The sequence below is a fragment of the Aspergillus brunneoviolaceus genome (assembly GCF_003184695.1).
Source record: "Aspergillus brunneoviolaceus CBS 621.78 unplaced genomic scaffold BO95scaffold_39, whole genome shotgun sequence".
Classification (NCBI taxonomy): domain Eukaryota; kingdom Fungi; phylum Ascomycota; class Eurotiomycetes; order Eurotiales; family Aspergillaceae; genus Aspergillus; species Aspergillus brunneoviolaceus.
The window spans coordinates 238,698-263,114 of NW_020290769.1; the positions used below are offsets into that span (position 1 = coordinate 238,698).

Genomic DNA, 24,417 nt, shown 5'->3' on the forward strand with positions numbered 1-24,417 from the left:
GGATTGGATTCGACGTATCTCCTGCTAGAGGCCGGCCTGAGGCTGCAGGAACCCCCATAAATCCAAGTTCCGGACGGTCTCACAGCAGCGTCACACGCACCCTCTTTCTCAGTCTTTGACTCTGAAGATCCCACGCACCGTAGGGCCGCAGCATCCCGGCATATGCGTGCCTTGGCTGCCAGTAACATTACCGACGCATGTGTATATACAGCAGTGGCATCCCCCGCGCTAGTCGTGATTCCGATCGCTCAAACACCACCGCTCTTACCCCTTTCTTCTAGTCGTCGGTAGAATCGCGACTAGTCAATTGCATGCAATCTTTTCTCTAACCTTGAGACCATGGATGGAGTATCAATGGGGATGGGCCCGGCCCCTGTGCGGAAACATTTCGTCCTGTGCTTCGATGGAACCGGTAACAAGTTCTGTGGGGATGAGTCGGATAGCAATGTACTCAAGATCTTTCGGGTAAGTCCGGTCCTTAGATGTACTCTTTAAATGAGACCACCCGTTACAATCGATCAATTGGCTGACGTTCGTCTTCATCCGGGGGTTTAGATGCTTGACCGCAGCAAGAGCCATCAATTCCATTACTACCAGCCTGGGATTGGAACCTACGTTACCACCCACTCTCTGACCAGCCACAGTCGCTATCAGCGGATCCGGTCAGCGTATCTGAAGGCCAAGGATTCTGCCATCGGCTCCTCTTTCGACCAGCATGTGATGGGCGGATATAAGTTCCTGATGCGGTACTATTCTCCCGGCGATGATATCTACTTCATCGGATTCAGTAGAGGGGCATATATTGCACGCTTCCTGGCCGAAATGCTTGACTATATAGGATTGCTCGAGGCCGGTAACGAGGAGTTGATCCGCTTCGCATGGAAGACTTTTGCCAAGTGGCAGCAGCGACGAGATGACACAGATGAAGAGCGCGAAGAGAAGAAGAGGCTCTTTCGGTACATGAAGGCATTTCGCGAAACATTCAGCCGACCAATTAGTAGGATCAGGTTCATGGGTCTGTTCGACACTGTCAACAGTGTTCCGCGCTTCGAGTCAGCATGGATGCAAAGGAGCAAATTTCCTTACACCGCTCGTAGTTCCGCCAAGGTGATTCGACATGCGGTCGGTATTGACGAACGTCGGGCCAAATTTCGCCAGGACCTGATATCGGAAGTGAGACCCTGGGCAGAGAAGAAGAAAAAAGAGGCCCACCTTTGGGGTCGCCAGAAACTCCATCACCTTCGTCATCCTGCTGAAAGACGTGACCACAATGACGTTCCCGCTATTACAGTGAATGATGACAACGACGACAAGGAGATCGGCAATGGAATGCAACAGCACCCAAGGCGAAGCCACGAAGAAACAGAGTCTGTGTACCGGAGCACTAACTGCTCTCGTGAGGACCTGCATCACGATTCACACCGATACCGTGCTCATGCCTCACCCAGCCCTAATCGGAAGCTCAGCCTGGCGGTGCCCGACATGGCGGGATCCACAGAGGATGTTCATTCCATCCGCAGCGGCAATTCCGGATTATCACTGCAAGTACCCGAGGTCATTGCGCAGGCGGTTATGAGTGACGAAGAGGATGGTGGGCAAGACATCCAAGAGGTTTGGTTCCCAGGGGGTCATGCAGATATTGGCGGAGGCTGGAAGCTTGGTGAAGATGAGGTTTGGCCATTGAGCCATGCCCCTTTGGTGTGGATGGTCCAAGAAGCCCAGCGTGCCGGGCTGCAATTCGACCCCCGGAAGCTGAAGCAATTCGAATGCTGCGAGGAATTTGACGGAGATTACACTCCAATCCATGAGAAAACAATGAACTGGAATCGCGACAGTGACTTCTGCCGGGACCCGGCGCATAATAACGCAGACGACGGCCAGCCATCCAGATTTCGGCCATATGCGAATGAAGATACCTCAGAATCGAGTCGCAACTTCCGCGAGGCTCTCCTTTGCTCGAGCACCGAAGGCCTGCTGCACGACTGTTTGGAGTTCAAGATGGGTTTACCGGGTATGTCAGTTCTTACTTGGAAGATGATGGAGTACCTGCCTTTCCGCCGGATGGATCTTCAGAAAGATGGCTCCTGGAAGCCGATCCGCTGGCCACTTCCTTGTGGGGAGGTTCGTGATATCCCGAATGGAGCCCAAATCCATGTCTCTGCAATCCACCGGATGAAAAGCGACCCCAACTACCGGCCGGGCAACTTGATCATTGGAGGTGGCGGCCGTGGCGTGAAGAGAGCACCCGCCGAATACGGGATTGGTGAGTGGGAGCTCAAGGCCAACGCAGGTGATCCAGTGCGTGAGGTTTATGTGCGCAAGAATACCTCGAAGATGTGCGAGGAGGATCATCACTGAAATCAGTTCAGCACGAAACTATTCATCTTCAAAAACCATAGCGTGAATGTGGTTCTGAGCATTCATACCCCTTCGCAGCCGCTGACTTCTGACCGACCAGCTAGCTCATTCAAGTTCACTCTTATAGCCCTTCTACCATAATATTTAATCATTCGTCATTATATGTTGATTACATTCCGTAAGGCCTAAACCCGAAGGATAGTCCATGTGTAAGAGCATAGTACTTGAACCGTTCGTTGCCCGGAAGATTTGTGCAGTCGGATGGCTCAAGATGTCATATGCCATTGTGGCCGGCCAGTTTCAGCGACTGAGAACGACAGGGGTGAGCTACGACCGCCTGGGGGCTCATTTAAAAGACGTGTCTTGGCCCTTGGAGTGAGGTCGTGGCAGCAAGCTTACTCTCCTCGTGGCAAGCTATTATGCAGGGTTGGGCCCGTCGGCATGCGGTACAGTCCGTACAGCGTAGCTCAGGCCAGATTTCCGGCACGGCCGGAATTGCTGGAGAGCTCCAATAGGCACAGGGTTGCAGAGTGTATTACGTTAGTGTGCTCGGCTCTGGAAACATCGACAAATGTCTGGACTGGCCTAGACTCGGATCCATTTTGAGCAGACATGATGCTTCTGGGTGCTGGGGCTTCCCCTCTTTTGCCGTGGAATGTGTGAGTAGGATCCACAGCGATAAGGCGCGGGGTGCGCATTATCAGTGTGGAATGAAACATCGAAGGTATGACAGAGGGTGAAAAAAAAACATTGGCTCCGAATGGTCCGGGACCCTGTTCTTTCAACCAAGGCAATGGCATCGAAGCAACTAGGAAGAGTGATACAGGTGGAAGGAAGATGCTGCGTTTGCCAAGCTGAATCGAATCCTCAAGCCACGCTTATCGGACATGGACATGGAATCTGTGGCGGGAGAGGGGAAACAAGAACCCGTCAGGGTCCAAGTAGCAGCTAGATACCTCGGTCATCCTACTTAGTGAGTCGATATGATGAGTTCGATGAGGCAACTGCAGCGTCTGAAAGTCAGCAATGAAATTGGAAAATGATGCCGTTAAAATGGTATCTCTTTAGCTTTGATTAGTAGTTCATACAGCAGGAGAAGGAGTCTGAGGAGAAAGTCCACGTCCACTGGCAGTTGGGTGTACGTAGTTGACAGAATTGACAGAATTGACAGAAACCGAAGTAGAAGGCGGTGTGCGGGTGGGCCCCGAGCAAGACCGCGCGTTGATTCTTTGGTTTTTGATGGTTGAGCTGACCTCACCACTCTTAGTTAACGTTAGATAGTTAGTTACTACCTTACAGTATCTACTAACATTACCTCCCTACTCATCCTTCGTCACCACTCCGACCCTGTTCCTCACTTCTGTTCTTGAGAAGGGCCAAAAAGTGCAGCGACAAAGAGAGGGGCACAACAAAAAGAACAAGACCGTACGCAGAATCAAAGAAGGGGGATCTTATTGCTTGTGCGCAAAAAATAGTCCAGCCTTAAAAGAAAAGAAAATCGAAAAAAAGGGGGGACTTTCCCTACTAAATAACTCCTCTCCGCTTTGCTCGGGCAAAAATTCAACCCCCCCCCCCCCCCCTAGCCCGTATATCTACGGAGTACTACTAACTTCCTATTTCACAACTACTCCGCTCCACAACACGCCTCACCCTCCTCCCCCCAAATCCTGGTTCTGCGCCCGGCAAACCACCCTTTCAAATTTTTACTCTCGCACACCAGCATGAGGTCCAGTTAGCCCAACCTTTGGTTCGCAGACGGATATGGAAGCGTCTCACCCAGCCCCAGAGGGTATTATGTTACCCCCAAGCCCTGTGGACTCGGCAGGTTCGGTTGACTCGACCTCGTCCGGCTCTACCGTCGAGCATACCAGGGAGCCAGAACGCAGTGATCACGTCACGATCACCTTGTCTCTTACGCCTGATTCGCCTGCCCAAACTCCGAGTCGTGCTTCTTTCAGCCGCTCCCACGTCCGCTCACGATCGATGATCGAAGTTCCAGGCGTCCCTCCAATGACGCGCGCCCACTCTTCCCCCGGGCTGGACTCGCAGGGCAGGTATATCTTCGTCAATGGTCGCGGGGGCTCTGCCAACGCTGGCGACAATTCAGCTAGGCGTTATCTGCCGCTGCAGGTGAACACGGGGGAATCGTCCGACTCGAGAATGGTGCCCCTGAATGTCTCCCAGACCATCTCCGAGAACGCCGAGTTGGACACCAGCATGGTTACGTCTCCTTCTAAGGCCGACTGGCACCCTACATCGCCTGTACTCCCGCACACACTTCCTCGCGTCAATCGTCGACGCCCCTCGTCTCCTTTGAATTTCCATCCGCCATCGTCGCCTGGTTCGGTCATGGGCAGCCCGTCTCCCTCGCACTCCTCTCCTGGCGTACTCAGTTCGCGATTCAATGAGACTTTTCCAGGCTACTCTGGCTCTTCCACTTCATCTATTCCCTCGACCCCTACCAGTCTCCGATCTCGCAGCCCGAGCATCTCCTCGCTGGAAACCATTCCGGATATTCCCGATGCGGAAGCAGCAGCCATAGAGGCGGACAGAATCGCAGCATTGAAAGCTGCTGCCGATAAAGCCGACGAAGCGGAGGAGGCCACCAATTCGAATCGACGGCGTGGAACGTCCGATGCCTCGGGTCCCTCGAGCCCTTTCATGAACACGCGCGTTTCATCTGGTGGATACGGGGTGCGGACCGATAAGCGGAAGCGCTGGAGTGTCTGTGGGGCGGAACGTCGTCAAGATTTGGACCTGGAGACCATCTGGGAAGATTGAGGAGTCAGCCGAATCCGACATGGCCACTACCAGGAACCACGATCCTTCTTACAATGGACAACGGCTCTCGCCGGGCTTCAGGAATAACAAATCGCCAAGGCTGACCCTACTGAACCTTATCGAACATACATTTCTCGTCCTTTCATTCAATTCGGCGCTCAATCGAGGGATACCCCTACCTCCTCCGTCCTCTTTCTAGTACGCGCGGTGTTTTTGTGCTTCGAATTTTGCTGAGGAGGAAAGAGCGGAATCTTGAGGATCACGCAGGCTCGTTGATACTCTAGTCGTGAGAGATAGCATATTGGCGCATGGTCACTTCAAATGATGCCCTGGGCGGATTTAGTCTCTGGGGTTTATGTGTTCCTGTTCTTTCACTCTTGCTTCCTATTAGCTGTCATTTTTTTGTTCTCTCCTTTACCTTTTTTCGAGCGAGATTGACCAACCAACCTGTGATTCCCCTCCTGTTTCTCACTCGTTCTTGTTCATGTTCTATCAGTCTTGTGGGCTCGGCTCTTGTCTTTATTACTTTTGCTGTACCATGGTTGCCAAGGATTGACCGATGAAGGTGTACATAACTGTGGCTCTGCTATACTGCCAATCATACATACCTCAAACAGTGCAGTTCGCTCTCGTGTGCATTGTATATCAGCTAAGCTATATCTGTATCTCTCTCTCTCTCTCTCTCTCTCTCTCTCTGTGTGTGTGTGTGTGTGTGTGTGTGTCTTCATACAAAAAGCATCACCAAATCCAGCCACCGATCCATCATGACCCAAGCCGAACGACAGCCTCTGCTGAAAGCCAACCAAAACCCAAAAAGAAAAGCCAAAACAACAAAACATCCCTCCTCCCACAAACCAACCCCAAAAAGCCAATCCAATCAAGCCCCACCACCAACCCCCAAATCCTCGCGACCAACCACTCCGGCGGACGGCAAAGAATCATCCCTCATGCCCCCGACCCCCAACCCGACCTTCCCCAGTCCATAGAGCTCACAGATCCCCGCCGCGGCGCGCTCCCCACTCCAGTACGCGCCGGTGGTCGTCCCCAGCGCCACGAACGGCGCCGTATGCTCGCCCGCAAACCACACGCCGCGGTCGGCGCCCATGCCCGCCCGCAGCACCTCGATATCGCGGTCCCCGCGCTGCAACCCGACCTGGAAGTTGCAGTACGAGCCGTGGCCCGCGTAGGGGTCCGTCTGCCACGTCGTCGCCAGGTAGGCGAGCGGCTGGCACTCCGGCGCGGTCGGGGAGTAGTTGTGCAGGCGGGCGAAGAAGGGGTGGAAGATTCCGTGGAGTTGTCGGTAGTATTCCGGGGAGGTCGGGGGGAGGTGTGCGATCTGCGAGACGATATGCGTGGCGCTGGGGCCGAAGGTGTAGAAGAGGAGGGTCGGGTGGGCGGTTTGCCGGGAGGAAAGGGCGGCGAGCGAGATGCATTCTTGGTTCCAGTGGATTTCCGGGGGGTGGGTGGTTGAGTAGCTTGGGTTGAGGAATTGGGCGAAGGTTGGGGTTTGGTAGGATTTGTAGGTTGGGGTGGGGGTGGGGGTGGTGCTGGGTGAAGGTGACGATGATGATGCAGGGTTGGAGGTGTACCAGAAGGCGCGAGGGAAGGTGATGTATACTTTCTCGAGGCGGCCGTAGGAGATGCTGTCGATGGCTTGGCTGAGGCGCGCGGGTATGGATGGGATAAACGCGTCTTTGTTGCGCTTGAGCCAGCCTAGGGGGCAGGTGACGACTACTTCGTCGTAGTTGGAGGTTTCCCCTGAAGCTGTTGTTAGGGTCACTTGTGTGCTGGACGATGGCATGGCAGCGGTGTCATCGCGAACTGAGGACTCGATCTTGATGATCGGTTGGTTGAGGCGGATATCCGCGTGTTGGCGTGCGGTCTTGGAGACATGTTCCAAGATTCGTGTATATGTGGATGCCACAAAGTAGTTGTCTGCGGACAGGGTGATCAGTAACTGTAGACGTGATTGGGATAGGAACCCTGTAGGAGGATGCTCACTTCCGTCTATACATTCTTCGAGGCAAAAGAACTTCAGACTCTGCCTTTCGATGGGGTCACCAACATAGGCACCCCACATCTTGCTAGATTCAACGCACAGCACCTTTTCCTCCTCGCTGAGGTCGGTCTGCACCACTTGTTCCTTGATGTAGTCAAGCAAGCTCCGATCGGCAGGTATCGTCTCTTTGTAGGTGTTGCTGTACTCGAATGCCTTGGCGATGATTGTCCACAGGACGTCCGAGACCTTCTCAGCGACATCGTCACTGATTGGGGTCCCATCGGGAGCTATAAGAGCCTGGTTCCCTTCGAAGTCCTCAACGGCGGTGTTTGTTGCTTCAGCAATGCTGACTATCGGGTTCTTTCCGGTGCCATGAATCCAATTAGGGCCCCTGCTTGATATGAGCACAACATGAAAAACAAGAGCAATGTCAGCATGCGACGGAAGCTTACATGTCAACCACATGATCATGGATCTTGCTCTGATGTACCTATTTTGACATCTGGATTAGCAAAAAAATTCTCGACAAGTGACAGTGGTTCACCTGTCGTCTACGTACCCTTCCACCGAGTCTATCTCTCGCTTCAAAAAGAACGACCTGGGCGCCGTTTTGGATGAGGATATCTGCGCATCGCAAGCCTGCGAAGCCCGCTCCGATAACAGCCACTCTTGGCTTGTGGCCCTCGGCCACGGTTCTTGACAGATAGGGCATGCCTCGGACCGACTGTAGCAAAGATTGTACGTCTCTGGTATTGACTGTATACTGGATTCGTAGGCTGGACTATGTTCCATTAGCTGGATTCGGCATTGATGTGTTGTGGCATGTAAAGATAGCTGTCATTCAACATTCTTCACGGCGAGTCTGACACCCCCAATGAGTCAGGGAATGACTCCAAGAATTGATGAAATGATGATTATCCGATGACGCATCGAGCAAATCCATTTCTCCAGCTATAGTCGTCATTTCAGGACAGGTGACAGATCCTTCGAGGTCTATAAGCTCACAAACACGCAGATATTACATACTTGCATAATGCAGCGCAACTGCATAGACAACCCGGACAACTGATAACAAGCAAAAGAGGGCGTGAGAGTGCAAAAGCAGACTGATTGGACCTACCGACTTGTGAATGACTTCGCTCTTCCAATTACGCAGCACCCAGGGTAAGCTGATAGACATCAGTCAGTCGAATGGTGGCGAGGAAAAGGCGTAACAATACTGTACACTAACTGGGGTCTTTCGTTCGCCGCTGGCGAGACAGAGCGGTTATATGTCAGCAGGCGGCGGCCACGTGCATTGAGCCCTACCTGTCTGTTTGTCTGTTTGCCCTCCCCGCTCCCACTCGAGTCTCGGACCCGCCCTTCCTCTTTCTCCCTTCATCCCGATCCTGCAGACAGCCAGTCTAAGCTATCTAGGATCTAGGTAGGTACTAAGCTATCGCTGCAGTGAGTCCTGCGCTTCGCTTATCATTCCCCGCACGCTATGCCGAAATCTACAATCTATCACCCAAGCTCAAACATCCTTGATCATATGATATTGTTATTTTTGGAGGTATTAGGCTGATAAACAGCACGGGATATCATTGTCACTTAAGACAGGATTTTCATCACCAAACAAGAAGAGCCCTTGACTGCATTTGCCTGGAAGGAATTAAACAAGCAGTGCAAATAGCAACCACAATCCAATCATTACAAGTTGACCATCACTCCGATTCATACAGGCAAACAACGCTTGCTGGCTTGTAATCTCCAACAGGAATCTACTCAAGGAAGAGGGGATATGAGACAAAAGAGAATAGAAAAGACATAAGAAAGATGAGGTCATTATAGAGATGAGAAGACAATAGTGCTCATCTCCAAGCACCTTGGCTCAGGGATAATAGTCCCTGGATGCAGTCAAGGTCCTCCTCCTGACTGGCGCCGCCTCCCCCACTCATGAAAGCGGACACCTCTGGATCCAATTCCGGCACGTCCTTACCGATGGACATGTTCACTCTGTGCTGTGATTGTTGAGAACCTCGAGCATATCTGCCAGCTGGATTGACGTTCTTATGGGTTTTGCCGTCCCTTCCGCTAGTATCCTTGAGCACTGAACGTCGAGGATTGTGATGAGATGCAACCCGACGGCGATTGTGGGCAACTCTCGTCCCGGGGATCCAGTTTTCTTTATCTGAATCACCGCACTGCAAGTCGACTTCCCCGTCCTTCGCCGCTTCCATATAGGCTTTCGGGTTGGATCCCGCGTAAGACAACTTGTGATCAGACTCCAATCGACCCAGTGACGAGACAGTGCGAGAGATCTTCCGTCTCTTCTCGCTGTTCGGTTTCGGAACCGGGGTATTAAGATAGTCTGCTGATTTCATCGGCAGAGACATGCTGTGCTTTCCTGACAGACTTCTGGTCAAGGAACGCTGACTCCGGGATCGGAAGAGCCCAGGAGAGCCAGCACCTGGAGCACTTTGTGAGCTCATTGGCGTGCAAAGGGCACTTCTCGCATCGGTATCAAAAAAGGCCTCCCAGTTTCTGGGATCTCTGGATCTTCCAAACATCCTCTCTGCATCCGTGCTGCCGGCTCGCGGGGTGCTGAAAGCCACCGCACTACTGCTCCTGCGAAGGCCTGTGAACGGAGGTTTCCGGGCCGAGAACATAGAGATGCGATTCCTTGACGGAGAGGGCTCGCCATCAGCTCTGATCACAGCTTTCCCGTCGGACGACATTGCGATGCGAAGAGCATTCCGTCCTTTCGGAGGCGAGGGTGTGAACTCGCCTTCTTTCCGGACCATGGCTTCCCCATCGAAAGAAAGCGATAGCCGCAGCGAAGGCGGTGACTTAATATCGTGGAATTGGCTCGGTGTCGACGCACCCTGCACAAACGGCGTGTCACATCGAACCTCCGTGACCGATCGTTTCCTTTTCACCATGGCCTGTTGCGACTCATCGAATGTTGGAACCTCTTGTGTGTGAGAAGACTCTGGCTCCGCAATCGCCTCTTTCGATACTGGTTGCGAACCTTCTGGCGCTACGGACGTAGCCAAGCTTGTTTGAGAGCTGAAAGCCGGTTGTTCTAGGCCACCCTTGTCCTCAAGTGCTTCATCAGACTCGCAGGAGTTGTCCGATGATTGTGTTGACGGGATTCTCTCCTGTCCAATCTCCTCGGGTTGTTCGGGACTGCTAGAAGGCACCGTTTCCGAAGAGAGGCTATCGTCACTGGCGGCATGTTTCGACGCGTCGGACGCGGATGATCGAGGCGCGAGAAGCTCGTGTGGTTGAAGAGGCTTGGACTTGCGACGGTCATTTTGACGACGATTCTGGAACCAGATCTGAAAAGCGCGTCGATATGGTGATTAGAAAGCTGGAGGGTACAAAGTACGAGTATTGTTCTTCCGCGTCATACCTGCACTTCCTTTTCGCCCAATGAGACGCGGCTGACTATACTAGCTCGGGCCGTCTTGTCTGGCTTGGGGTTTCGTTGATATTCTGCCTCGAGGATTGCGTGATCTTCTGGGCTATACATTCACGACAATTAGCAGTTATACAGGAAAATGGGAAAGTTATTCGGAGTTCAAGTGTAGTCGTGGTTCACGACCAGGGCGGTTCCCAGGCATACCTTGTGCGGCGCCGCTTTTGCCGTGCCAGCAATTTGTTGTCTACCCGCGGCGGGAGATTCTGGGTCAATGTTTTCTGAGAGTGTACCAGAAAGGCATAATTAATCGGTGTAGCATCCCATGTTTGAGCAGACGGCGGCGAAGACGAGCACGTTGGCTCAGCAGTGTGTTCCAGATCAGACATGTTGGGCAGCAGCGCGGAGGGTTAAGATGACGGCATAGGCGGTATTCGGGGGAAAGCACGTAAATAAGAAAAGAAATAGAAGAACGAAAGATACAAGTGGAAGAATTGAGCCCAGGTAAAGATCCCGTGAGCTAATTGAAGGGAAAGAGAGGAATGGAGAGTCGAAGGTGTCTGTCTGGATTGAGGTGGTGGGAAAACGTGCCTCGAAATCAAGAGTACGACGAAAAAGACGCTCTGCTTGATCTAATCGCGTCGCGATGTGTGACGCGGGCGGAGGCGTGGTAAGTAAAGTTGGTTTTGTGTTACTGTACCTATGGCCAGGCCGCCCCCGTTTTCCGCTCCCTCTCCACTCACTCTGTCTCTTGCTCCCTCGCGCCGCCCGCGGCTGACCCACTTCCGCTCACCACGAGGCGTTTGGTCCCTTTGTTCCTTTGTTCTTTTTTTACATACAGTCACCATTTTAATCGTGATCTTACTTCTTACTTTGAGCTTGATTGATAACATTACGTACCATACATGTAATCGACACTTGGCGATCATATGGAAGGGCATGTCTAGCTTTGTGTTATCATTCTTCCCTCGCCTTCGCGCACAATTACGGCGCGTGATGCAATCGCCCCGTAAGCTTGGGGTGTAACAACGGAGCGGAGTAAATCACCACGCGATCATGGATAACAATCAACATTCCACAATAGGCATGGTTGGGACATCACGGGATCCTGCGTCTGTTGCGCGCTATTGAACAAATTGACAGCATTCAGATGCGCTGATCATCCCTTGACCTTTTGCCACCTTGTGCGACACGCTGCGGTAGTCGGAGGGCATCCGCCCCTTGATTATCCTTATCTGATGGGCGGAATCTGACAGGTCATCTGCAGCAAACCAACAGGATACTCGCATTCAATTCCAGTTCTAGACAAATCCCATAGATAAATACACTCAGCCAACCCGATGCACAGGCTCGATTCATTCATATCCGTCTGGACGATAGAATACGCCGGTCGGGTTGTTTGCATGTTACCCTAAACAGGTATCTATGCCTCTTGCTGGTTCATATGGCTGGGGATGTTCCATGGGTCATAATCCAGATGAACGAAAGCTCGATCCACGGTCGGAACACTCTCAATCATGTACTGCAGGCTTTCCCCCACGTCGTGGCTATCCTGCAATCTCGTTTTGGGCTCGAGCACGATATCAATCTCGACATTTAGCTTGTCACCGGCGTAATATGCTTTCAAGTCCTGAATCTTCAGGATAGCCTTGGAGAAACGCATGGTCATATAAAGAAAAATGCTGTGATCTTTCGGGGATGCAGCGGCGCCAGTAAGGTGGCCGATATGCTCGCTGGCCGTGCCACTCCAATTCCAGATAACATATAAGGAGAGGAGCAAACCGCCGAGGGGATCAATGAACCAAGTATTGGTAAATGAGCCAACTTGAATATTGGTCAATAGGGTCGATGTCGCATGAATAATAGGTCGGTCAAACTTACCTAGAGGGAATAAGATACTCGCTAGGTTGAAAACTACGTCTGTCATGGCGTCTTGCGCCAGAGCCTGGACACTTGAGTTCTTGATCAACCGGCACCAGAACCAGCAAATCAGCTTGGTAACCACCGTACTGGCCATGACTGCGATAGACGGTATCGTGAGCTCTACCACAGAGTGGTCTGACGATAGCAACCGACTCAAAGATGTCAGTGCCACTTGAACGAAAGATGTCATCATAACGACTGCGAAAACGAGAACACTCAGTGGCTCCAGCCGGCGTCGACTGATAGGATACCGGTAGCGGTCCTGTCGGTTAATCAAACTGGTGGTCACCCAAACAATAGCAGTGCTGAGGAAGTCCAATGCTGCATCAACTAAGCTCGCAAGCACTGAGAGAGAGCTTGTCATTGATATGACGACGATTTTGGCAGCCAATAGTATTATGTTGGCGATGAAGTTGACATAGATGGCGATGGTGACTATTCTATCTCCGCTTTCCACATACTCGTCGTGCTTGGGCATGATATCAGGCCGTGCTGACACATTATCTTCCAGCGGTGGTGATAGAAGAGGGGTGCCTTCGTTGGGAATGCGATAGAGATTGCGTGGGGTTCGCTTGATTTTAGCCGTATCATTACTAGGGTCCAAACCATTCTCAGGAACGGTGTTCGGCTCGGACTCCCGTGTGCTGCTGCCATTGTTGGTATATGCAGAAATCGGTCCCAACAAGCCGCAAGGTTTATGGTAATCGACTATCAAGCGGTGTGGCAAGGACGAGTCCAGCAATCGGTCGATGTAAGCGTATTGTGAGATGAGGTCATTGTTGCGTTCGTAGTATTGTCGTCTTGAAGAATGCTCAGCAACCGCCAACCATAGACGTTAGATGCAGAAGGGGCTACATACAACGGCTGTGGCAAGCCTTGCAAAGTGGCTGGATGGCGGTAGAAAGATTGCCTTTGGGATCACTGTCAGCGTTTCAACTGTGTTCTTGGAAGCTAAAGCGTACCATCGATAAAAGGGGCTTCTGTCGCCAATCAATCGCTTCGCGCGTTCGAAGGCAGGTCGGGCCATACGCTCTCGGGGAGCAATTGACTCATCCCATCGGTCGCTCTCGTCAAAGCCGTCGGAGTCATGAAGTGATAAGGAGCGCCGCCGTATCAAGCCCGCAAGACGCTGGCCACGCGTGGATAGAATATCGCGTTCCAGGTCAAGGCTTGGCTGCCTGGGTCGTATGAAAGAGTCTGAATGAGCGGGAGATGAAGTTGAAGGCGGGGGAACGGTACTTGATCGACCTGTAGACACCATCTTTGATTGGATCAAGACAAGCGCAGCTTCCGTTGAGTATACAGGATTGTTCTTGTGTATTGGGTGAGAGTTTCCAGAAGCTAGGTAAGGTTGTTGTGATGGTCATGGCTGGCCTTTGGCGGGGAAGAGACCTTGGTGGAACCAGATGGTCCGGATCGGGGTCGGCAATCTAGTTGGAAACCAAGAACAGAGTCAATTGACACAGGCACTCGCTCACTGTCCTGACTTCGCTCCAAGCATTTTCTCGGTAATGTGACCTTATTGCCGGTATCTTTTGATACAATATGACTGAGACAGGCAAGGATTACTCTCTCGATGACGTCAATCCCTGTGGTCCATCCGGAAAAATCTTAGTTGCTTATCTGATTAGATCCGACCAAATATGCCAGATACGGTTCGGTTGAACGGATAATATGCGTCTGGACGATCTGCCTGAGATCGATTCTCATGGATTAGAGGTCTGTCGCTGTTCTGACTAGGGCCAGTCTGTATGTCATTGGGTGGCTTCGACTCGAGTCGACAGTATCACGGCAACACAGCGCAAGTAATCCCCTGCGCTTCGAAAACCGGCTAACGGAAAGGTTACCAAGCAACTGGGTTGATACCTGCTAGCGCATCTACGATGTAGGGAAGCTACGCAGGCCGTCATACATGAGTATAAAGCACATTGTCTCTGCGAAAGCGGCTTGTCTGATACCAGGTGAAGTCATTATCTGTGCCGATTCAAGCTGTCCGCAAGAATAGATGCTGTAGCTGAGTCCTGACTGTCAACAAGTCGACATTTAACTCACACCATCACAATCGAACCGTAACACGGTCTCCATGCACCTAGTTAGGTTCGCCTCCGATCGCTATAATTGTAAGTAGTCTAGAATACGAGACTGTTAATAGCCGGGAACGTGTTGAAAGGACGGGGGAAATGACAGTATCCTAAACTGGTTAGACTCTCATTTATCAGACCCTGGTCCGCGACAATAAGGTACCTTACCTAATATGGGAAAGTCCGTCAAAACTTCTCCGGCGGGGATTGGTGCAAATGGCACAGTAGTGTAAGCTGCATTGCTGCAGGCTCGGCTGGGGGGATTTCCATCAATCGAGGTGCGCAGTCATCGTCTCTCCCCGACAAGTGCTAACCAGACTTGATCAGCAGATTTCAAAATTCATTTAGACATCGTGTAGGAGTGTCAGTCTCGGCTAATGTTCAGATGGTTCATAACACGATTCGTTGGGTCCGATGTCTATTTCTCATGCATTTAGGCTCATCTTGGCTCAATTCATGCTCTTGCGACACTGTTGTGCAAACACCACGTGGTCGATGGATAACCTCATCCATGGCAAAATTCGAGCTGTTATTATTGGGAACGACGCTAGATCAGGAGTGAGGAGTCTCCTGAGTGGTTAGCACGCGGAAATCAGCCGGGTTTAGGATTTGCTATTCAAACCTGCGACGCATTCTCTTCCCTTCACCACGCTGCCTGTCGACTTTGCCTCTCCACGGTCTGTGGGCAGTGAGCGAGATCGCAGATCTAGTTCGAGCTCAGACAGGCAAATAGGTCTAGAACACAATTGACAGGTGGGCAGGTGCACATCTGTGTGCCACCGTGCCTCGGTGGACTGGGCCGCTACCCCGGAGCGAACAAGGCCAACAGTGGCGTGTGAGAGGCATTTAGCCAGAGGCAAGTGGACTTTATTTACCCTATTGGCTTCTGCGGGGTTTAATTAATAGTGAATCTCTCCCCAGCCTGTCACTGAGTCAACATTTGTCCCTGCCCTGGCCGAGCCCCCCACATGTCAGCCAACGAATTGTCAATGCACACAGACTGGCTCTTCTCTTGCTCGCAAGCGCTATACTCGCCTAGTGGAGCTCTCGCCAATTGAATCAGCCACTAATTCAAGATTGGGAAGACGGCGTGAGGTCTATTGGCAATTTGGTCAACCGTCCCCGGATTTTCAAGGTCAACTGCAAGCTTTTGTCCCGCGCCACTGTGCGGTTTTGTCCAGTCTGTCAGCCCATGGCTATGGAGCTAGTCAAGGATAATATCCATTCCAGACGGGGTTGGGCGCACATGGGCTCTATATAGACAATGTCGCCTACCCTTTCCCCTCCGGTTGCTATTTTTTTTTTGCCTTGCACCCCCCCACCAACTTCTCCCCTTCACTTTCGCCAACATGGGACGATTTTTCACCATCTCCCTGGCTGCCTTTGCGGCAACAGGGTCTTTCTTGTTTGGTTATGACAGTGGTGTTATGACTGATGTAATTGAATCGAAGAACTTTTTGAACTTCTTCAATACTACTCAGACATCAGCTATCATCGGAGCGATCAATAGTACTTTCTCGGGAGGAGGTATGTTCTCTGGCTTCTTTCTATCACTACTCAGTTTGAGGCGCTGTGTTGCCGCTCAGTTCTCTCATCCTGCGCTTGGCTAACATGAGGCGATATAGCCGCTGTTGGCGCTCTCCAGGGTGGCCTTACGATGGACCGTTTTGGGCGCAAATTTACTATTCAGATGGGAGCCTTTATCTGTCTTGTCGGCGCCATTCTACAGTCCGCAGCTCAGAACCTGTCTATGATCTTGGTCGGCCGTATTTTTGCTGGATGGGCGGTTGGCCTGATGTCTATGTCCGTTCCAGTGTACCAAGCTGAGGTCGCCCATCCACGCTCCCGTGGTTTGATTGTCGGTCTGGCACAGCAAATGATTGGAGTGGGTTTTATCGTCAGCACGTAAATACTTCCAGGTGCTCGGTTGTTCATTAGAAGGCGTAACTGACCTCGCTCTCAGATGGGTCGGCTACGGATCTCTCCACGCACCTGATACGAGCGAGTTTCAATGGCGTTTTCCATTGGCATTCCAAGCGGTCCCGGCGCTCTTGCTGGCAATAGGAATGTTCTTCATGCCCGAGTCTCCTCGATATCTAATTGAGAAGGAGAAGTATGACGAGGCATTGAGGATCTTGAAAAAGCTTCACTATGATGGCACAAATGACGACTGGATTCAAAGGGAACACACTGAGATTAGAGCCACGATTGAGGCGGAGAAGGCCGTGACTGCTCCAGGATGGTTGATCATGTTCAAAGTTCCCCAGTGGCGGATTCGACTGATGTGCGTCGACTCGATTCTTCTCTCTTCCCCTTGACTTTGATACTAATGAGCTTTACTTAGGCACGGTACTCTTGTCCAAGTCTTCACTCAGATGACGGGGGTCAACGTGATAGGCTACTATCAGACGATTATGTACAATACGCTTGGTATTACAGGCAATCGTAATACGCTGGTCGCTGGTATTTATAACTGCGTTGGCCCACTCACCAACTTGATCTTTATTGTCTTTCTTCTTGATCGGGTCGGAAGACGGAAGCCTATGCTTTTCGGCACGGTCACTATCACCATTGCCCTGATCTGCGAAGCAGCTCTCAACTCGCAGATCAAAACTGGCGAAGTCAACCGAGGATATAGCATTGGCGGTGTCTTCTTCATCTTTTGCGTCACCGTTCTCTTCTCTCTATCATTCGGCCCAACCAGCTGGTAAGCCCTCTCACTTTACAGTACTTCTGTCACTCGCGACCTGTTTCAGCACACTAACGCAAATGCGGTGATAGGACATACATGGCGGAGGTCATGCCGATGCAGATCCGTGGGCGAGGAACGGCTTTTGCGACAGCTGTTGGGAATTGGACCGTCAGTACGCTGTGGGCGCAGGTCTCCCCCATCGCTCTGGCAAGTATTGGTTGGAAATTCTACTTCATCTTTGTGGCCTTCAGTAAGTCCTTCCCACGAAACCCTTTCAGCTGCTGCTATAACCGTGGCTCTTCCTTTCCCGGTACCCTGGCTAATCAATTCGTGCAACAGACATTTGCGTCACGTTCCCCACCGTGTTCTTCGTCTTCAAGGAGACCAAACAAAAGTCTCTAGAAGAGATCGATCTCCTGTTCGGTGGCCGTGCTCTCGGCCACCTGCCAGCGGATGTGGAATCTAAGATGACCGCAGAAGCCGACAAGGCCGAGGAGACGGGTATCACTGTTACAAACGTGGAGCACAAGGACTGAGGCCTATGTGGTCTAACCGTGGACAGTTGGATGCAGGTGGGAAGGATTTATCTTTTGAGGCATAGCTCTGATCAGTTAATTTCATACATAATGAATTGACGGGACGTTTGTTCTTTTTCACCATATGAGCATATCGTAGCCTTGGTGGTTTAGCTTAGATTGTTTGGGATATCTCTCCATTTTACTAGTATCATCGCAGCTATTCTAGTATGTATTCATGCGGGGTATAGAGATTGTGATAAGGCGGTTACAATTTTGTGTCTGGGCTTTTTTTTTTGGAAGTACTGTAAGACCTCGACCTAAGCAATAATCATATAGGCGACTCATCTGATTATCCTGATAATGGTTATAAGGCGACGTAGCGATATTTGTATGGTTGTTGTTCGAGAGATTGTTGTTTGTGTACGGTGAATTGCCTTACCGAGAGTCGTAATTAGAGCATCTTACGATATCGTATGTACTGTGTATGGGGTACATACATCACACAGCCTGCTCAATCAAAGCCGCTTGATTCGCAGCTGAAGCAAACAACATCAGATGGCAGCCCAGTGAACCAGTCGAAAGCTGTGAGAAGAACCAAAAATTGGGGGTGGTTGGGGGATTTGGCAGCACTTGTGATCTGTCAAACAAAAGCGTTTGGGACTGCGGGAATCCATTATCCTTGGAGTGGGGAAACAGATCACTTGTAAGTGGTCACCACGCATGCTCCCCAGCCATGAGTGGAGGCGATGTTTATTTCCCCGCAAAATGGGTGATCACTGACCGACACGGGCGACAAGGGAGGGATATGATGCATGGGGGCACAGGATTGGCGCTGCTCGGACCCGAGATCAGTAACCAGTAAGTTAGGCACCTACTCCTCGCCGCGATGACCAGGACTACCGTGCTTAATTGTAGCGGTTTGCCAAGTCGGCCTCCTTATTGATTGCGCTGTATGTCAGCAGTCGCTTACCGGGTAGTTAAGTTACCGCTTACTGTGGTCGATATGCGGGGAGGGTGGTTTTTTGTACTGTCGCGTTATCTTTCACCATCCTCCACCTTCCAGAATTGGATGAGAAGAAGACATAATTGAGGTAGATCGCGTCATGATCGCTTGAAGGGGAGTTGCGCGAGACTACCTTATCTGACTGGACCGGATCGTCGTGGCATGACCTGACACGACATCCATGGCTCCATGGCATGACCAGTGGGAACCCTTGGGCCGTGGCTGGCTCCCAGTCACGGGTTTCACTCTCCAGGCAAAGGCTGCAGTGATCATGCTAGCTATATGTATGTATGTATGTATGCACCTAGTTTAAGTAAAGTAAGGTCACCAGCATGCTTTAGACTGTCTTGGTCCACGGTGGCTGCCTCGGCTTCTACTTGGGTTGAGCTGCATGGGGAAGAATTCTTAGAGAATGTAAAGAAGGCAATCAGAGGCGAGGGAGGTCCACATCTGGTCACATCTGGTCATTCCGCAGAACTAGTAGATGAAGTGAGCAAAGACAAGGCATGTATGGAGTATGAATGCATGAGGGAGTGGGAAATGAAATACTCATAGAAAAAGAGAAAATGTTCGGGGATAGCTTCAAGATGGGATTGCGGCTTGAGTACAATTGTGGCAGTGGTGGCAATGTCTCTCGCTCTCAATTATCTATCCTCTCCTTTGTTTCCTTTCTCCCCTCATTCTCGTGTTTCACGACCTGGACTGGCCACTTCTCTTTCACTTCCGACCGTGATGAATGGATTGCTCCGTTCCACCGGCATCTGCTGATTGAGACTTTAAATGATGGTCTGATAAAGCCTGGTTGGCGCGCGCAAGCCCCGCCAAGTGACGACGATCAAACTGGGTGAACACAATTGCGACTCGATCGAGAGAGAGAGAGAGACAGAATAAAGTATATATTAAGCAAAGAGCAAGCTTCACTTGATGAAAACCTCTTAACCTCGTCATTTCCGCTTTTCTCTCTTTCCTCCGGAGAATAAAATAAGTACTCTACTCCCTTCCCCTCCACCACCCCTCGGCGGCCGCCCACATAGTCCCTGCGGTGAGGACGATGGGGCTGTGGTCGGACAATTCATCAGAACTCCAGCTGTATAGCCATCTCGCCATTGTTCTCGGCATAGGTCTGGGACTTGTGACCTTCGTCATCATGTGTTTGTTGTAAGTTGCTGGTTTGCTCCATCCTTTTTTTACTTCCTCCCCCGTGCCCCTCCCTCTCCTCCCTCCCTTCCCTTCCTTCCTCCCTCCCTCTTCCTCACCTGTCAATGCCCACATTCCTCTGCCCTCCATTACTGACAGACAACAATGAGGCTCAGCTTGAGCCTTTTCGTCAATCGCCGCGAGCGTCGTCCCGCCACCAAGGCCAAAAGCAGGAAAGGCGACTCGCACGACAAGCTGCGTAAGCTGGACGCTGTCTCACCAGCTCGTACCCTGGAGGATTGGTGGTCGCGAGCCAAGCTACCCTCCGAGGGCGCCGACGGACAGTTCATGTGGTATGGTCAGCCCAGCAACCACCATCATCACCGTTACTCACTCGGTCAATCCACAGTGTCGTTTGCCTCGAGTCCGTCCAGCGCTCTCAAGAGATACGAGAATTGAAGTGTCTACACGTTTTCCATCGCGAATGCCTGGAGAAGTGGTACCTACAGGACCATTTCAACTGCCCACTTTGCCTCCGAGCCTATTACGTGCAAGAGACGTATTCTAGCAACGATTTCGTTTGGATGGTATGATTTAGCAACATTTCGCGCCATAACGACACTCTACAACACTTTCTCGCAGCGGTACTCTCGAAAGCGCCCGTCGAATGATGTGCCCTGATCTTCTGCCACCGGCCTACCCTCGTCGCGGAGGTATACCCTCTTCGTATTCTCCTCATGATGAATGATTTGCGTCACAGCTTGTCGCACAGTGCATCCTGGCTGAAATCATGATTTTCTATCTATGCTCATGAGTCATGATTGATATGATACCCTTATTCTCTGCAATTGAACCGGTTACATTCGGAATCAATCCTGTGTTACATGCTGTATTCCTGAACCAATCCTCAGATAAAGTACCTTGATGCACCATGCATTGGCTTGTTCACATCCCATACTTCTCGTGCCACTGCCGACTCGATAAGTCTTCGTCCTACCACTTTCGTTCCCTATCTTCATCCCCGGTGCCCGTGTTTAGTCCTCCACAGAAAGCAAGCCGAACATTCCAAAATTCCGCCAGCGATGGTATCGCAGCTCGAGGCATTAATCGGAGCGAGCCTACTTTGGTGTCGACTGATCATCACTCACCAGAGCCTCGTTTTACTTCTCGGTGTTGACCAGCAGTGCCCTACATGAGAGTGATTGAGGGCAAAAGCTTTGAATTGGGCCCAATGATCATGACTGCGACAGTTTCGCGCGACAAGGGTCAGACCTATGAGATTATTAGTTTTGACGTGAGTTTGAAAGGCAGAATCAAGCGCGCTCGATTATTGAAGTCTCCCATATATGGATGAAAGCTCTACGCAGTCCAGCCAGAAAGGCATATCACGCCTACCGTGCAGTGGCCACCAATACTCAAGATGAAAGCACAGAGAACAGAATGCATTAATACATGCATCTGGTTTGTGCACAAACGCATTCATCCTTGCTGATGACATGATTCAATGTGGTCTTTTTCGCCCAGTTGGTCCAGGAACACGCGGCTCTCTACTGGCGGATGCACTACCGGAACATGATTCCGTTGGATTGGGGACACCTCGACATTATAACATCATTCATCAGCAGTCAAACACAAGAATAGCAACAATATGTCAAACTTACATTTTGAGTGGCGAAGTAGCGCTTCCTGGTCGCATCCCAAAGTCCTTGTCCGGGAGATGACACCCAATGTCCTAAGCGACCACACCATTCGTCGTCCATCAGGTCGTTTTGCTCGCAAGCTCCCCTTCACAATCTCATCAGTACCCAGAGCCTGCATGCGCTTGAGTCATATGCATTCTTCTCTCCCGCCTGCGGTGGACCAAACTTAAGTCGGCGCAAAGTCTTCGCTGCATTTGATAGCAGAGATCGATACTCAAACCCCACCCACAAACAGCGGTCTAGAACCGAGCATTTGACAAGCGAAATATATCTTCCAACCCTCCCATCAGATATCCCCGACACAGACATGGATACCTTGAGAGCGATTTTGACCTATTCTCAAGAATGGTTTTTCGCACCCCGATGCTGTGTATGTTTAAGGCGTTTCCATTCAGCGAAGCCCATCATCAGGCTAGAATGCGATCATCTATATTGCGTCAAGTGCCTTAAGGGCTCCTTCTTCAGGGCTACCCAGGAACCATCCCTTTTCCCGCCCACGTGCTGCAAGACCGTGATACCCCTGCGTCTAGCAAAAGAGTACATGACCGAAAAAGAACTCTACGAATACGACAAAGCAAAACTTGAATTTTTGACAATCAACTGGACTCGCTGCAGTAAGAAGACGTGCCGCGTACCGATTCCGCCCAGCCGGGTCACAGCATATCAGGCCAGATGCCTCTGTTGCGGCACCTCCACCTGTGTTTGGTGTAAAGCGGCCTCCCCCCTTAGGAATGAGTGTGATAAGAAGCCTGCTCTAAGCCAAACCCTATCTCCAAAAGACAACTTAGGCTGGCAGCAGTGCTTTGACTGCAAGGCTCTAGTAGAGAGAACAAGTGGTTGTAGCCCGACAATGTACGTTTGAGCTTTCCTGCTTTTGCTATCTGATTATCGAGAACTGACACAATATAGGTGCTCTAGAACCAGATTCTGTAACGACTGTGGCAGAAGACGTTCGATCTGCCGTTGCGGAATGGAGCAGGCGAAGGACCTTTACCAGGCTCGACAATTGTCGGAGGAATATACACAGAGATGGTGAAACCTGCGATACCGCTTCGAAGATGCCCAGGGTTGAGAGTGGGGTCCAAACGGAGGTCCGCTTCGCAGCTGCTGCAGTTGTCTTCTTGCTTCCGTCTCAGATGCGAACATGCTGGTCGTGCAGAGGTTCTAGAGATTAACGCATTCCTCAATTTTAGAATTGTATTCGCACCTTGACGTACAGTACCTGGCAGATTACATCCAGCTTTCCCAATTTGAGGATCGCTTGCTACCATAAAACCAATTCATCAGTCATTTGCGTAGACTTACTACCTTGATTACACTGAGACAACCGTATCATCAAAAGAACCCCATCTCAATCCTTGAAAACATCCCCCCTCTCGACCGTCTCGAAAGCCTTGATCGTATGCTCCCAGATCTTGGCCCTCATCTCCGCCAGATCGAACTTCTCGTAGGCCTTGAGTTGGATATTCGACTCACCTTTCCAGCCAAGCGAGTAGACCCCACTCCCCAGCTGACCATCCGTTCCCATCATCACATCTTCATTATTCTGGAGATGACCCCCCTCCGAAGCCGATGCACCGCCCGCCCCTCCTCCTCGCGGCGGATAACGCGGCGACGCCAGGCTCAGCATCCGGGTTCCGCACTCCTTCGCCGGCACGGACACCCAGCGCCCCAGAAGCGGCACAAACACCCAGCGCCAGAACCCCCGGAACCAGGCCGGCAGCTCCGGGTTCGCGAACGCGGGCCCCAGCACCAAGCCCGGGAAGATATGCACGAGTCGCAACCGGCCGCGGTGCCGCTCGGCCAGCTGCTCCATGAACCACGTGTGCATATAGATCATATGCGAGCGCGCCTGCGTGTAGCTGTAGAGCTTGAGATTGCGGAGCGAGAGATCGTCGCTGTAGAGTTTCCCTTCGAAGCCCGCGGCGTAGACGGAGACGATTGTCGCGGGAAGCGGGGATTGGAGGAGTAAGGGCAGGAGGTTGGTGACGGCTCGCATGCGCGAGTAGTAGAGGAGGGACATTGTCGTGTCCAGGCCTTCGGCGGTATCTGGGTGCGTTTGCGGTTTTGCGTAAGTAAGCCAGTAGCATATGATTTTTCCTTTTCTATCGATCTTGACTTTTTTTTTGTCTTTCCGTTTCTTTGTCGAGGATGAAGAAGAAGAAGAAGAAGTGAAATCCAGCAAGATTTTTACCTTTTCTGGGTTGGAACGGCGCTCCGCCGTGGGATAGCATCAGATAGTCGATTCGTGGATTCGGGGCGGCGCTTGGTTGCCCTTGCTCGCGCTCTCGCTCTCGCTCTCGCTCTTGCTCCAGGGACAGGATCTCGGCGCAGACGCGATCGACGTCCCGGAGCAGCGAGAGGTCGTGCGCCTGGACGAAGATGTACTCGCCCTCCGGGTACAGGGTGCGACATTCGGCGATGATGGTCTCGGCGGCGGGGGCCTTGCGGCCCACGAGATAGGCGCGCAGGCCTTTGCCTCGGTGCTGCGATTCGGCGGTGGCCAGGGCGCGCAGGGTGTAGTGACCGATCCCCGAGTTGCCGCCGAAGAAAACGGCTACCAGGGGTTGGCTCTTGACCAGGGTGGTGTTGGAGGCGTGGATCACGTCGAGGTTAACCATATTGCGATGGGCGAGTGTGGGAGTTTGGGGGGATTGGGGAGGGGGTGCGAATGTGAGGTTGGGGATGGCATGTGGTACAAGTGGATCTAGTCCATTGGTTTGGTCTGATGCGCTACTTAAGTACTTGCCCAGCCTATTCCTTCGGGGATCTGGTTGGTATGGAGATTTCTGTTCTCATACTTGGGGAGTTGCTTTTCCATTGTA

At 51.6% G+C, this 24,417-nt stretch overlaps 10 protein-coding genes across 10 annotated transcripts; 5 read left to right on the top strand and 5 right to left on the bottom strand.

Moving 5' to 3' along the window:
• Positions 1 to 360: 360 nt before the first annotated feature.
• Positions 361 to 2,442, top strand: BO95DRAFT_415151 (T6SS phospholipase effector Tle1-like catalytic domain-containing protein; the record flags this gene model as incomplete). Its single annotated transcript, XM_025584339.1, is given in 3 exon segments — positions 361 to 484; positions 501 to 535; positions 556 to 2,442. 3 exon segments carry the CDS (start codon positions 361 to 363, stop codon positions 2,356 to 2,358), a joined length of 1,962 nt encoding a protein of 653 aa, XP_025441597.1. The 3' UTR covers positions 2,359 to 2,442.
• Positions 2,443 to 4,119: 1,677 nt separating this feature from the next.
• Positions 4,120 to 5,139, top strand: BO95DRAFT_464393 (uncharacterized protein; the record flags this gene model as incomplete). The annotated part of the gene is made up of 1 exon (XM_025589056.1): positions 4,120 to 5,139. One exon carries the CDS (start codon positions 4,120 to 4,122, stop codon positions 5,137 to 5,139), a length of 1,020 nt encoding a protein of 339 aa, XP_025441598.1.
• An 877-nt stretch (positions 5,140 to 6,016) lies between these two features.
• On the bottom strand, positions 6,017 to 7,850 carry BO95DRAFT_364484 (flavin monoamine oxidase family protein; the record flags this gene model as incomplete). The annotated part of the gene is made up of 4 exons (XM_025582659.1): positions 6,017 to 7,074; positions 7,141 to 7,529; positions 7,591 to 7,628; positions 7,698 to 7,850. The coding sequence occupies 4 exons, from the start codon at positions 7,848 to 7,850 to the stop codon at positions 6,017 to 6,019; spliced, it is 1,638 nt and encodes a 545-aa protein (XP_025441599.1).
• Positions 7,851 to 8,667: 817 nt separating this feature from the next.
• Positions 8,668 to 11,353, bottom strand: BO95DRAFT_443543 (homeobox domain-containing protein). Its single transcript, XM_025586679.1, has 3 exons — positions 10,746 to 11,353; positions 10,533 to 10,644; positions 8,668 to 10,458 (listed from the first exon to the last, which is right to left on the bottom strand). Exons 1-3 carry the CDS (start codon positions 10,925 to 10,927, stop codon positions 8,989 to 8,991), a joined length of 1,764 nt encoding a protein of 587 aa, XP_025441600.1. The 5' UTR covers positions 10,928 to 11,353; the 3' UTR covers positions 8,668 to 8,988.
• Positions 11,354 to 11,913: 560 nt separating this feature from the next.
• On the bottom strand, positions 11,914 to 13,419 carry BO95DRAFT_443547 (cation diffusion facilitator family transporter). Its single transcript, XM_025586680.1, has one exon. It carries the CDS (start codon positions 12,937 to 12,939, stop codon positions 11,962 to 11,964), a length of 978 nt encoding a protein of 325 aa, XP_025441601.1. The 5' UTR covers positions 12,940 to 13,419; the 3' UTR covers positions 11,914 to 11,961.
• Positions 13,056 to 13,963, bottom strand: BO95DRAFT_154048 (uncharacterized protein). The gene is made up of 2 exons (XM_025580664.1): positions 13,424 to 13,963; positions 13,056 to 13,371 (listed from the first exon to the last, which is right to left on the bottom strand). The coding sequence occupies exons 1-2, from the start codon at positions 13,720 to 13,722 to the stop codon at positions 13,173 to 13,175; spliced, it is 498 nt and encodes a 165-aa protein (XP_025441602.1). The 5' UTR covers positions 13,723 to 13,963; the 3' UTR covers positions 13,056 to 13,172.
• A 1,779-nt stretch (positions 13,964 to 15,742) lies between these two features.
• BO95DRAFT_443548 (sugar porter family MFS transporter) lies at positions 15,743 to 17,875 on the top strand. The gene is made up of 6 exons (XM_025586681.1): positions 15,743 to 16,069; positions 16,168 to 16,447; positions 16,506 to 16,826; positions 16,887 to 17,249; positions 17,324 to 17,484; positions 17,574 to 17,875. The coding sequence occupies exons 1-6, from the start codon at positions 15,892 to 15,894 to the stop codon at positions 17,768 to 17,770; spliced, it is 1,500 nt and encodes a 499-aa protein (XP_025441603.1). The 5' UTR covers positions 15,743 to 15,891; the 3' UTR covers positions 17,771 to 17,875.
• A 1,830-nt stretch (positions 17,876 to 19,705) lies between these two features.
• BO95DRAFT_153892 (putative RING finger domain protein) lies at positions 19,706 to 20,937 on the top strand. Its single transcript, XM_025580662.1, has 3 exons — positions 19,706 to 19,913; positions 20,069 to 20,245; positions 20,302 to 20,937. The coding sequence occupies exons 1-3, from the start codon at positions 19,807 to 19,809 to the stop codon at positions 20,483 to 20,485; spliced, it is 468 nt and encodes a 155-aa protein (XP_025441604.1). The 5' UTR covers positions 19,706 to 19,806; the 3' UTR covers positions 20,486 to 20,937.
• A 962-nt stretch (positions 20,938 to 21,899) lies between these two features.
• BO95DRAFT_364512 (uncharacterized protein) lies at positions 21,900 to 22,628 on the top strand (the record flags this gene model as incomplete). Its single annotated transcript, XM_025582661.1, has 2 exons — positions 21,900 to 22,444; positions 22,502 to 22,628. The coding sequence occupies 2 exons, from the start codon at positions 21,900 to 21,902 to the stop codon at positions 22,626 to 22,628; spliced, it is 672 nt and encodes a 223-aa protein (XP_025441605.1).
• A 267-nt stretch (positions 22,629 to 22,895) lies between these two features.
• Positions 22,896 to 24,405, bottom strand: BO95DRAFT_153898 (uncharacterized protein). The gene is made up of 2 exons (XM_025580663.1): positions 23,787 to 24,405; positions 22,896 to 23,641 (listed from the first exon to the last, which is right to left on the bottom strand). The coding sequence occupies exons 1-2, from the start codon at positions 24,211 to 24,213 to the stop codon at positions 22,944 to 22,946; spliced, it is 1,125 nt and encodes a 374-aa protein (XP_025441606.1). The 5' UTR covers positions 24,214 to 24,405; the 3' UTR covers positions 22,896 to 22,943.
• Between the last annotated feature and the right edge of the window lie 12 nt (positions 24,406 to 24,417).

What these genes read in the sequence shown, in the direction of transcription:
- BO95DRAFT_153898 (XM_025580663.1), bottom strand. Translation starts at nt 24,213, where the DNA reads ATGGTTAACCTCGACGTGATCCACGCCTCCAACACCACCCTGGTCAAG. An exon ending in GCCGTTCCAACCCAGAAAAG is followed by an intron (nt 23,642 to 23,786) that starts GTAAAAATCTTG and finishes AAACGCACCCAG; the next exon opens with ATACCGCCGAAGGCCTGGAC.
- BO95DRAFT_153892 (XM_025580662.1), top strand. Translation starts at nt 19,807, where the DNA reads ATGGGGCTGTGGTCGGACAATTCATCAGAACTCCAGCTGTATAGCCAT. An exon ending in TTCGTCATCATGTGTTTGTT is followed by an intron (nt 19,914 to 20,068) that starts GTAAGTTGCTGG and finishes AATGAGGCTCAG; the next exon opens with CTTGAGCCTTTTCGTCAATC. An exon ending in GCCGACGGACAGTTCATGTG is followed by an intron (nt 20,246 to 20,301) that starts GTATGGTCAGCC and finishes GTCAATCCACAG; the next exon opens with TGTCGTTTGCCTCGAGTCCG.
- BO95DRAFT_443547 (XM_025586680.1), bottom strand. Translation starts at nt 12,939, where the DNA reads ATGCCCAAGCACGACGAGTATGTGGAAAGCGGAGATAGAATAGTCACC.
- BO95DRAFT_443548 (XM_025586681.1), top strand. Translation starts at nt 15,892, where the DNA reads ATGGGACGATTTTTCACCATCTCCCTGGCTGCCTTTGCGGCAACAGGG. An exon ending in CAGTGGCGGATTCGACTGAT is followed by an intron (nt 16,827 to 16,886) that starts GTGCGTCGACTC and finishes AGCTTTACTTAG; the next exon opens with GCACGGTACTCTTGTCCAAG. An exon ending in CTTCATCTTTGTGGCCTTCA is followed by an intron (nt 17,485 to 17,573) that starts GTAAGTCCTTCC and finishes TTCGTGCAACAG; the next exon opens with ACATTTGCGTCACGTTCCCC.
- BO95DRAFT_443543 (XM_025586679.1), bottom strand. Translation starts at nt 10,927, where the DNA reads ATGTCTGATCTGGAACACACTGCTGAGCCAACGTGCTCGTCTTCGCCG. An exon ending in CAAAAGCGGCGCCGCACAAG is followed by an intron (nt 10,645 to 10,745) that starts GTATGCCTGGGA and finishes GTGAATGTATAG; the next exon opens with CCCAGAAGATCACGCAATCC. An exon ending in TGGGCGAAAAGGAAGTGCAG is followed by an intron (nt 10,459 to 10,532) that starts GTATGACGCGGA and finishes CGCGCTTTTCAG; the next exon opens with ATCTGGTTCCAGAATCGTCG.
- BO95DRAFT_154048 (XM_025580664.1), bottom strand. Translation starts at nt 13,722, where the DNA reads ATGGTGTCTACAGGTCGATCAAGTACCGTTCCCCCGCCTTCAACTTCA. An exon ending in AGAAGCCCCTTTTATCGATG is followed by an intron (nt 13,372 to 13,423) that starts GTACGCTTTAGC and finishes GTGATCCCAAAG; the next exon opens with GCAATCTTTCTACCGCCATC.